General features: G+C 45.4%; 1 protein-coding gene across 1 annotated transcript in view; it reads left to right on the top strand.

Annotated features, from left to right (window-relative positions):
- Positions 1 to 12,107, top strand: part of TOGARAM1 (TOG array regulator of axonemal microtubules 1) — a 41,254-nt gene that overhangs the window by 19,912 nt on the left and 9,235 nt on the right. The window contains exons 11-18 of the mRNA XM_063118512.1: positions 543 to 699; positions 1,391 to 1,468; positions 1,710 to 1,848; positions 2,132 to 2,237; positions 4,127 to 4,362; positions 6,053 to 6,211; positions 6,449 to 6,575; positions 9,885 to 10,003. Of these exons, the coding sequence (XP_062974582.1) occupies positions 543 to 699; positions 1,391 to 1,468; positions 1,710 to 1,848; positions 2,132 to 2,237; positions 4,127 to 4,362; positions 6,053 to 6,211; positions 6,449 to 6,575; positions 9,885 to 10,003 (1,121 nt within the window). The remainder of the gene's footprint in view (positions 1 to 542; positions 700 to 1,390; positions 1,469 to 1,709; positions 1,849 to 2,131; positions 2,238 to 4,126; positions 4,363 to 6,052; positions 6,212 to 6,448; positions 6,576 to 9,884; positions 10,004 to 12,107) is intronic.

The raw sequence follows: 12,107 nt of genomic DNA, 5'->3' as shown, positions 1-12,107 counted from the left end.
GGGGCCACTCATTAGGGTGCCCTATCCCATGGAGATGTTGCATATGGCCCAAAATACGCATACAGTCAGATCATAATGGGTTTGAGAACTAGAAGCAAATAGTGCCTGATAAGCACCATGACACAGTAACAACCGCATATATGCCCCGGTCTTTTATCCTAAGGGACTCCAGCAAGTTTAAAAAAACAAAGCAAAAAACAGTTTGGCCGTGTTTTTGGTTCATTGCGTCGAGCAGCAGAAGGAATCTTCTTTTTGGCTCCCTTCCGTGTTCTGAGAAACAGCCACGTGCAGTTCCTCTGCTCTCAGTAGCCCATCAACCCAATGTCTTTGTGGTATCTTGCAAAGAGCACTGGAGTTTATTTCAGCAAGTGTATTCCACGGCTGTTTCTTGAACCCTCACTGGCTGGAGCTGCTGCTATTCATCCGTGTGAGTGCTTTTTGGGGAGGGGGGTGCGCTGGGGAAAAGGCACGTGTGTGCGCTGTTCCCCTTTGGAGTGCTAGATTGCTTCACCCATCCATATACCTGTTACTGTTCTCTGCAGGTGAAAGTTGCCTTATCCAAATCTGCCCGGGAAAAGATGAGACAGAAGAAGAAAGAAGAAAAAGAACACCAGGAAGTTAGAGACCTTGAAAAAAAGGAAGCAAACCCTTGGGAACTGCTGAAATCCAATGACGCAGAGAAGACGGCAGCAGAAAGCAGTAATGCAATGCTCTTTTTAATATGGTATTCAAAGTAGCTGGGATCCAAAGAGCTCTTGGAGATATAGATATATATTCACATACATGCACAGGGGTTCTGGCTGAGTCCCAGAGGGAGGAAGCCAGGGCCTGAGAAGTCCGGTGGCCCTCCTGCTTCTCCTGGGTAGATGCCTCAAGTACATGATGTTGGTTGATAATAATGTATTTAATAATTAATATACAATTAGTACCCTGTACAACTGGGTTGCTTTTTTTAATTGATGGCGGCTGCAGGCAGAAAGGAGTATTTTGAAGGGATATAGCTGAAGGCTTGCTTCAGCGGTGCTATAAAATACATTTGACTCAGTTCTTAATCCACTCATTCTTTTTCGCCTGACCAATAAGTATTTATTTATTTATTTATTTATTATTTTATTTATTACATTTTTATACCGCCCAATAGCCGAAGCTCTCTGGCGGTTCACAAAAAAGTATACAGCATTTAGTTCTTTTATTATCTGACTAAAACTGCCAGGTGCTGTGGAAAGGTTTTTTAAAACAAAACAAAAGTCACACGCTTGACCGCAGGATTACGGTTTGGCCCTGTTCAGAAGGCACCTTGAACCATGGTGGTTTAGGGTGTCTTCTGAACAGGGCCTTTCAGTAATTCATGGAGACCTGGTGCTAACCACAGCCGGTTCTTCCTTCTCAGGAAGTGCTGCTTTCAGTCCTCTGCTGAAGAGAACATCGAGTGTAAAAAGGACACAGCCTTCGGTCTTGCTAGAATCAGGTAAACCTTTGCAGCTTGGATATAAAATTACTGTGGCCATGGTGGGGGTGGTCAGATATATCGCTTCCAGTGACAGGAGGCCGGCCATCCATCTCTGGTGCTGCGGCAGCCTTTATGTCCATCCAGTCGTGAAGACTAGTCGTCTTGTGTATCTATATTAATCGACTTCCTCACATCACAGAGGTTAGCTGACTACTTTCGCATAACCAAATGGGTGGTCTCACATGTGAAATCTCTCCAGGTTCACGAATGCAGTTCAAGGATCGGACGTTGTCTGTCATGCACAGTCCGGAGATCATGGAAGCGTCAGAATTGAGACCCTTCCCTAAACCGGAAATTGCTCTTTTGGAAGCATTGCAGTATCTTGCTGATAACGACTGGTAGGTATCATCTCTCTCTCTCTCTCTCTCTCGCTTAAGGACTTTAAAAAATACACTTTTTGATACAAAGCCAGCATAAAACATGTAAAATAACGACAGTGGTAAAAATTTAAAAGCAGGCATCTATTCTTTTACCAGCAGACTGGATCACTGAGTTCTTTAAAAAGGCTCTCAGGAATGGAGCCATGTCCACAACCAGTGATAATAAGGGTTTTGTTTTTTGGTAAAGGTGGCTGAGCAGACCGTGCTGTTTGCATAATCTGTCTTTTTGCTTCAAACCCAGGGAGAAGAAAATTGAAGGCCTGAACTCGATCAGGTGCCTTTCTGCTTACCATCCGGACGTGCTGACTGCAAAGCTGCACGAAACCAGCCTGGCTGTTATTCAGGAGGTTAGCCGTTTCGTATCCGGATCTTTTGCTTCAAGTCTCAGGGCAGAATCCAAGGCGCGTGCAGAGTCCGCGTGCAGCCAGCCCCTGCCGATCCTGGCCCACGCATGGCCCCGCTGCTGGTGGCTGCGATGTCGTGCTTCCTGGGGCGAGCCCCCCCAAGACGAGCACAAATGCTCCTTTTCTGGAAGGGGCCCGTTGCGCACGGAGGGGCCCCCTTGGATCCTACCCTGAGCTCTAAATTTTTTAAAGGGAGCGTTGAGGTGGTGCCGTATTTGCAATCAGCTGCTCTGTTTGTGTTTTTACCCTTCCCTCTATCCTTACCTAAAAGGATTTGCTTTTCATTAGACTTGCTGCTTACGTAAACTTCATCTGCTAGTACATCAGGCAGCCACAATTCTATGTAATATGCTAGAAACTGTTGAAATCTGAATTTTGTTGGGCTGCCTTTTCATGTATGTAAATTAATGGGACTTCACCTAGAAGGGATACAGGTAACAACTAATTTTCTTGTGTCTTTACTGCTTGCCGAACCTAAGCAAAGCTCCCTGGAAGTTGGTTCTGCTGAATTCTGTGATGTTTTCCTACCTAGTACGTATGCTTAGATAGAGTCACAGCTTAAGGGTGCAGTCTTATGCGTGTACATCTCTGAGTGAGCCCCATCATAGGGGCGTGAGCTTACGAGTATAAGAAGAGCCCTGCTGGATTCACACAGGGGCCAACCAGATGATCTTGGGAAACCTAAGCAGGACATGAGCACAGAAGCACGTGACTCACTGGCCAGGATACAGGACTGGGACTGATTTGGTTGCTGTGGTGGTTGACCTGCGCGGGCAGGTGGCTTGTGGCAGCACAGCCCTATTCCTTCCTTCCGTGGCTTTTGAGAACATCCACCGTGGTACCCTTCTGGACTACCTGGTGGAGCTGGGACTTTGGGGCACTGCATTCCAGTGGTTCCAATCCTTTCTGTGGTGTTGTGTCCAGGACGCGGTGCTGGGGGACTCCTGTTTGGCACCACAGCTGTTGGCCTGTGGTGTCCCACAGGGCTCTGCCTGGTCCCCTGTGCTGTTTAATATACCCATGAAACTGCTGAAAGAGCTTTGGAGCTTAGTAACAAGTGCCACCGATACGCTTGGCTGTACTGCTCATCTAACTTCCAAGGTCAGGACTCTTGAAAGTTGCCTGGGTTCCGTATTGTGCTGGATGAGAGTGAACAAGCTGAGATTAAATCCAGCCAAGGCGGAGATGCTGTCGGTCAGTAGAAGGCCTGGCTTGGGGATTGGGGGGCAACCGTTTCTGGAAAGGGTTGCGTGCCCCATGAACGGTCAGATTCATCGCTTGGGAGCGTTCCTGGATCCCGAACTGTCCCCTGGATTCTCAGGTGGCAGCGGTGGCAAGGCGTATTAAACCCTATACATTTATATCCACACACCGCCCTCCTTCAATGTGGTGATGATGATGATGATGATGATGATGATGATGATGATGATGATGATGATGATAATAATAATAATAATAATAATAATAATATATTTCTTACCCGCCTCTCCCTTTTGATGTGAAGGGGCCAGAGAGAAAAATTCATAGAATCATAGAATAGCAGAGTTGGAAGGGGCCTACAAGGCCATCGAGTCCAACCCCCTGCTCAATGCAGGAATCCACCCTAAAGCATCCCTGACAGGTGGTTGTCCAGCTGCCTCTTGAAGGCCTCCACTGTGGGAGAGCCCACAACCTCCTTAGGGAACTGATTCCATTGTCGTACTGCTCAAACAGTCAGGAAGTTTTTCCTGATGTCCAGCTGGAATCTGGCTTCCTTTACCTTGAGCCCGTTATTCAAAGGCAGCAGTTGCATTTTGCCCACTGTTGCTGATTCAGGTCTTCCCTTTCTGCAGGTAAAGAACTTACGTTCTGTTGTCTCCCGAGCTGCAGTGGTCTGTTTAGGGGACTTGTTCAACTACCTGAAAAAGAGCATGGATCAAGAACTCGATAATACAGTGAAGGTCCTTTTGCACAAGGCCGGCGAATCAAACACCTTCATTCGGGAGGATGTTGACAAAGCCTTGAAGGCGATGGTGAACAATGCAACGCCGGCACGCGCTCTGTCTTCTCTGATAAGTGGAGGCCAAAGGTAACGACGCTCTTCGCGGCCTTTCGGAGGTCCCCTCTTGTCTCGGCCTGTGGCGGAACAAGGAGAATTGCCAGGCAAACCTAGATCATAACGGAATTGTAGCTAACCTGTTCTTTTGAGGAGTTCTGAACAGTTTACCCTAGAACACTTTTTCTTTATAACACGAATATTCTGCTGTGAGGAAGCTCCACTGGGAGAAATAACAACAACAACATTTATATACCGCCCCATAGCTGAAGCTCTCTGGGCGGTTTACAAAGATGAAAAGACTGACATTAAAAATCAATATACAAAATTTAAAACCATAAAAACAGTTAAAATTTAAAACAATTTTTAAACAATCAGCCAGGCTAAAACTAGTTCTTGAGTCAGTTAAAACTCAGCATACGCTGTTAAACGCCTGGGAGAAAAGAAAAGTCTGTCCTGGCACTGGAAAGATAACAATGTTGGCGCCAGGTGGGCCTCAGCGGGGAGATCATTCCATAATTGGGGGGCCACCACAGAAAAGGCCCTCTCCCTTGTTGCTGTCCTCTGAGTTTCCCTCGGAGTAGGCACCAGGAGGAAGACCTTAGATGTTGAGCATAGTGTACGGGTAGGTTCATGTCGGAAGAGGTGTTCCATCAGGTATTGAGGTCCCAAGCTGTGTAAGGCTTTATAGTTTAGAACCAGCACCTTGAATCGGGCTCAGAAACGTACAGGCAGCCAATGCAAGCAAGCCAGAGTTGGTCTTATATGTTCAAACCTTCTGGTTCCAGTTATCAATCTGGCCGCTGCATTTTGCACAAGCTGCAGCTTTTGAACCGTCTTCAAAAGCAGCCCCACGTAGAGCGCATTGCAGTAACCTAACTTGGGGGGGTTACAAGAGCATAGGCAACTGAAGCCGGGTTATCCTTGTCCAGATAGGGGCGTAGCTGGGCCACCAACCGAAGCTGGTAGAAGGCACTCCTCCGTGCCACTGAGGCCGCCTGGTTGAAATGGGACTTCCACCATTGACATTAGGTGTGGTTATGGATTTCTGTAGACTTGCTAAGCCCAATGATTTTGTCTCATTCCGGATGTTTAACGTTTACTGTTTTTAACTTTTGTAAACCGCCCAGAGAGCTTTGGCTATGGGGCAGTATATAAATGTAAATAAATAAATAAATAAATAAATGCAGCCTGCAGGTCTTACTCCACAAGTGTTCCTTTGCTTGTTTGCTCACAAGGTGCTCCTTGCTCAGGTGACTGATAAGCAGTTCTTTTGCTTGTGTGTAGGAACCCAGACAACCGGCTTATGTTTGGGATGGGTTCTTCCACTGTTGCTACTTTTGCATAAGACAAGACGAGCCCCTTTTCTCCCTTTGTCTCTGCAATAAAATGTTGGTGTAGGAGACGTTGCTGTTGTACACTTGCTCTCTGGTCTAGACTGCATTGTTTGGACGGAAGGGGACTGGTGCATGGACGGCCCTGCTGTCCTACTAGCCAGGCACATTACTTTTGGCTCCAGGCGTCTGGAACTCCATATGCTACTGTTATCATATCAGAAACTCAAGGGGGAGGGCTCTGTGTGCGTGTGTGTGTGTGTGTGTGTGTGTGTGTGCGTACGTGTGTGTGTGTGTGTGAGTATTTCAGCATCGCTGTGATGAGGCAAGATAATCCTTGCTCTTCGCTCTCCTGGATGTGCTTTCTCTCCCCTCCTGATTCTCACCAGCCACTTGAACACAGCAGTGAGAAGATGCACAGCCCAGCACTTATCGGACGTTGTGGAGCACATGGGACCTGGGCGTATATTGTCAGGCATTAAAGACGTGACTGACAAGGTTTTGTCTGCTGTAGCCAAATTTGTCCAAGATGGGTCACAAGAAACAAGGTGAGAGGATGCAGAATTACGGGTGGTTGGAGTCTTGAATCTCAGAACTGTACACAGTATTCTAAATGCGGTCGCACCCTAGATTTGTATAAGGGCAGTACGATACTGGCCGTTTTATTCTCAATTCCTTTTCTTATAATGCCTGACATGGAGTTTGCCTTCTTTACAGCGGCTGATAAAATGCATCAGGTTAACTTCATGGGCATAAATTAACAAAATCCATTTGGATGGTTGCAGGTACTATGGCCGAAAGATGCTCTTCACTTTGATGACACACGCAGACTTCGATAAAATGCTTGAAAAATATGTGCTGCCAAAGGACCTGCCTTACATCAAAGAGACTGTCAGCAGCCTGCGACAGAAGGTATCTTTCTCCTTTATTTATTTGTTTATTTGTTTGTTTGTTTGTTTTTGTACAACAGTTGTATATGGCTCCACATCTAGACAGATTCCAGAGTGGTGATTAACAAGTGATAAAATGAACAAAAGATAAAAAGAATGAAACATGATATTAAAATTATTCTTTGTAAAAGAGAGTGCCAGTAAAACCAAGGCTGGTTAACCTAGGAAGGCTTCCTGGAAAAGAGCTGCTTTCAGGAGGCACCGAAAACACCCCAATGTTGGCGCCTGCATGCCTTGCAGAGGCAGGGAGTTCCATAGTAAGAGAGCCAACACACGGACGTCTCGCCCCCTGATGGACTCCATTCGGGCCATAGGCCCCTGTGCAGCCACCAGGAGCTTGCCCTCTGACGACCTCAGTGACCGCCGGGCAGATTGGTAATGCAGAAGGTTCTCTCTCGGGTATCCTGGTCCCAAGTTGTTTAGGGCTTTGTACACTAGTACCGAAACCTTAAATTTGGCCTGGTAGCAAATAGGAAGCCAGTGCAGTTCCCTCAGCAAAGGGGTGTGAAAAATATGAGGCAGGAGGATGGGTTGCATTTTGGAAGCTGTGATGAACTGGCTATGATGGCTATAAACATAAGTACATTCAAGAAGGACGCAGACAAGCTGGAGCGTGTTCAGAGGAGGGCAACCAGGATGATCAGGGGTCTGGAAACAAAGCCCTATGAAGAGAGACTGAAAGAACTGGGCATGTTTAGCCTGGAGAAGAGAAGATTGAGGGGAGACATGATAGCACTCTTCAAATACTTAAAAGGTTGTCCCACAGAGGAGGGCCAGGATCTCTTCTCGATCCTCCCAGAGTGCAGGACACGGAATAACGGGCTCCAGTTACAGGAAGCCAGATTCTGGCTGGACATCAGGAAAAACTTCCTGATGGATAGAGCAGTACGACAATGGAACCAGTGACCTAGGGAGGTTGTGGGCTCTCCCACACTCTAGGCCTTCAAGAGGCAGCTGGACAACCACCTGTCAGGGATGTTTTAGGGTGGATTCCTGCATTGAGCAGGGGGTTGGACTTGATGACCTTGTAGGCCCCTTCCAACTCTGCTATTTTATGATTCTATATAAGAAGGGTCATGCTGGATCAGACCAAGGGTCCATCTAGTCCAGCACTCTGTTCACACAGTGGCCAACCAGCTGTTAGCCGGGGACCCACAAGCAGGATACAGGGGCAACAGCACCCTCCCACCCATGTTCCCCAGCAACTGTTGTGTATAGGCTTACTGCCTCTGATACTGGAGGTAGCACATCGCCATCAGGGCTAGTAGTATAAAGTTTCGCCATCTTGACACTACTGACTTTTGTTTCAGAAGAACAAATTCTTGAAAGCGTGCCTGTCTCCATACAAGCCAGCCCATATCTTAAGTTCTTTCATAAAGCACCCTCTTAAGTAGAGGCGTTTTTATGTATTTACAGAGGAAAGGGCTGTTTCTGTGGTGATGTCTTGAATTTAGAATCCCTTCCCTAAAGAGGGGATTCGTCTGGCACCGAGATTCCAATCTTTTTGGTGTCCGGTCAAGACCTTCCTAGGAAATTTTGTTGTGCTTGTTTTTGTGTGTTTATTCCTTTTTTTATTCGGCTTACTTGGTTGTGTTTTGTTATGGTTACTTTTTTATTATTATATTGTATCAACGTGTTTGTCTAGATAGTTTCATTCACACTATTGTACACCGGTCTGATGGTTACCTAGATAACAAAATCCCAACCATTAACCATTCCCCGCCTTTCCATCCTCCCTGGTTAATTCGACCACCTTCAGGTATCTGTAAATACCCTGAACAGGTCGTTCGTTAGGTATTCTTCTTGCAACCTTTCATTTAAATTAGCATGGGCAATGAGCTTCCTACACTGATGGCTTCCCTAATTAGATTTTCAAAAGTCCTACCTTTTATACATATGAGATGCCAATAATCAGAGAGGTTCTGTTTTTTTAGAGGCAGATCTTCTGCTGGATAAACACTATTCTTGTTTGCTGCTGCTTCTTTTACTTGACTGGAAAACTGTCAGTGCTGCAGGATAATGGAGGTCCGGCAGGCGCCAACCTTGTACCCCTTTCAGCGCCTCCTGAAAACATCTTTATTCCAAGAGGCTTTTCTTTAACATGCAGCCTTGGATTTCTGTTTTTTGCTTCTTTTTAAATTTTGTTTTAACTGTTATATTCTGTTTTTATTTTCATTTTACCTTGGACACCGCTCCGAAATTTTTCAATGGGGAGCAGTATATAAATATTCTAAATAAATAAATAATATGTTTTAAATGCCAACTGATGGGATTTCCAGACAATAGCTATTTTTATCAGTTGCTTGCTAAATTGTCTCTGGATCAGAACCTTCTGCACTTGCCTTTCCCCTTTTCCTTCCTTTTATTTTCTCCAGATGTTTTGCATGTTTTTTTTACCCTTTGAGGACAGGAATCAATCTGCTATAATTATGGTTGTTGTTTTCCTGTGGGCAATGTGCTACACCCACATGAATGAATTATTATTATTTATTTATTTATTTATATAGCACCAACAATGTACTTGGTGCTGTACAAAATATACAAATAAAGCAGTGATACCCTGCCTAGAGGCTTACAACCTAAAATCACATTAAAACGTATGAAGGGGGGGGGGAAGGGGTTCACAAAGCAGAAATAAGAGAATAATCATAGTAATAAGAACAGTAGATCAAGCTAAAATACCAAAAGCTATTGAAAACAAATGAGTTTTCAAACGCGTTTTAACATCTACAATGGAACTCGTGGTACGTAGTTGCTCTGGAAGAGCATTGCAAACAAACGGGGCAGCCAGAGAGAACGGGCGAAGCCGGGCAAGAGAGGTAGAGACTCTCGGGTGGGAGAGCAACATAACATTTGAAGAATGGAGGGTACGAGGGGGGTGGTAGAGTGAAATGAGAGAGGAAAGATAAGAAGATGCACGACCATGACACGAATGTCAGCAAAAGAAGCTTATACTGAATTCTATATGGGATCGGAAGCCAACGAAGACATTTCATCAAAGGAGAAACATGGTCGAAACGACGAGCCAAGAAAATAATCTTGGCTGCAGAATGGTGAAGAGAGACCAAAGAGGAGAGATGAGCATAAGGAAGACCAGTCAAAAGAAGATGACAAAAGTCCAAACGGGAGATAACCAATGCATGGGCAAGGGTCTTAGCAGAAGATTCAGATAAGAACGGACGGATCCTAGCAATGTTATATAGGAAAAAAGGATGCAATCTGAAGAATAAATATGTATAAACTTTTCCCTGTTCTTGTGATGCACGTTCAGGGGCTGGGAGAGATGCCAATAGTCACCCCCTCGGCCAAAGGACGGCGTTCTCACGCTAGCAACGTGGACAGCTCAAGATCAGCCTCCTTGCCGCGAGAAGCACTCAGTGCGAGTGACAGGTACGGCATTGGGGAAGAGGGTGGTGGAGTCCGCTTCATTCTCCTCCTGTACTTCTGTATAAACTGAAGATGGAACCTGGGATGTGTTTGGAAAAAATTTCAGTAAGGAAAATTCCAGGGGGGGTTACTTGTATGATGGTTGCTTCCTTTTTTATTATGTTACACTACCAAGCTTTTGTGCTCTCTCACTCTCTGTGTGTGTGTGTGTGTGTGAGAGAGAGAGGGAGAAAGAGAGAAAAAGAGAAAGCATGGAGAAAGGGAGAAGCCAAATAAAATAATAATCATGCTGATCTATTGTTTGGCCTGCAAAAACTTTAATTGGCTTATCATTGTTATTATTCCACATTGATCCTTGATTTAAGAACCAGCCAATACTAGGATTTGTGGTAGAATTGTTTTTTTAGATGTTATTATTATTATTATTATTATTATTATTATTATTATTTATTTATATAGCACCATCAATGTACATGGTGCTGTACAGAGTAAAACAGTAAATAGCAAGACCCTGCCGCATAGGCTTACAATCTAATAAAATCATAGTAAAACAATAAGGAGGGGAAGAGAATGCAAACAGGTACAGGGTAGGGTAAGCAGGCACTGGGTAGGGAAAAACTAACAGTAGAAAGTAACAGTAGAAGTCTGCACAACATCAAGTTTTAAAAGCTTTAGGAAAAAGAAAAGTTTTTAGTTGAGCTTTAAAAGCTGTGGTTGAACTTGTAGTTCTCAAATGTTCTGGAAGAGCGTTCCAGGCGTAAGGGGAAGCAGACGAAAATGGACGAAGCCGAGCAAGGGAAGTAGAGGCCCTTGGGCAGGCGAGAAACATGGCATCAGAGGAGCGAAGAGCACGAGCGGGGCAATAGTGTGAGATGAGAGAGGAGAGATAGGAAGGAGCTAGACCGTGAAAAGCTTTGAAGGTTAACAGGAGAAGATGTTGATCTGTGAGATGGGAAACACGCCCAAGTCTGTGAAGAGAAAATCCAAGAGATAATCCAGTCTAACCTGCAAACTGGCACTGAGCTTTCCTTACTGGATTTCAGGCCACTGACTTCTGATTGCCGCCTCCTTACTTGATTTTAATGCCTATAATAGCTATTGAACTGATTTGTCAGATGTAGCAATCTCTCTTTATATCTGTGTTGAAGATTAATTGAACTTCTCAGTGGCAACTGATTTCATGCATCTGATGTCCACATCAGGGGAGATGAGGGGAGACATGATAGCACTCTTCAAATACTTAAAAGGTTGTCACACAGAGGAGGGCCAGGATCTCTTCTCGATCCTCCCAGAGTGCAGGACGCGGAATAACGGGCTCAAGTTAAAGGAAGCCAGATTCCGGCTGGACATCAGGAAAAACTTCCTGACTGTTAGAGCAGTACGACAATGGAATCAGTGACCTAGGGAGGTGGTGGGCTCTCCCACTCTCGAGGCCTTCAAGAGGCAGCTGGACAACCATCTGTCAGGGATGCTTTAGGGTGGATTCCTGCATTGAGCAGGGGGTTGGACTCAATGGCCTTGTAGGCCCCTTCCAACTCTGCTATTCTATGATTCTATGAATCTACCTATGCCCAGCATTAGGATCCAGTATCAGGATGATAGTCAGTACCAGCTGCCTTCGCTCTATGATTCTATTCTATGATTCTAAGTGAATTCTAGTCCATATTTAAAGCCTATGCCGTAATAAATTAGTCTTCAAGGTGCTACAAAATTCTTTGTTCTTTCTGCCACAGACTGACACAGTTGACCCTCTAGAAGCGGTGTAACTGTGGGCCTTTGCTGAAGTTGTTACAAAGGTCTAGCGCCACACAGAAGTGGGAATGTTCCAGGGCTAGGCTGTACAGAACTTAGCATGTGTCCACCAGGGTCTGTGGGTATCCCATCGTTTTGACAGGTCCTGCTGGTGCACCATCTAGTCATGTTATGGATACCGTTCAACTTGTGCAACCTGAGGATGTGGAGAAGGACTGAGGCCACCTATGTGCTCTTTAGGTCCTTGTCCATTTTGGCATGTGAAATCTGCCAGAGCTGGGCTGGGTATCTGGACCTTTTAAGATGGTCAATGCCTCCTTGGGGTATGGTGAGGTCCCTGAACTTTTGAAGGAAG

Source organism: Elgaria multicarinata, chromosome 2 (genome assembly GCF_023053635.1).
Source record: "Elgaria multicarinata webbii isolate HBS135686 ecotype San Diego chromosome 2, rElgMul1.1.pri, whole genome shotgun sequence".
Taxonomy (NCBI): Eukaryota; Metazoa; Chordata; class Lepidosauria; order Squamata; family Anguidae; genus Elgaria; species Elgaria multicarinata.
This window is presented reverse-complemented; position numbering and strand designations above follow the sequence as displayed.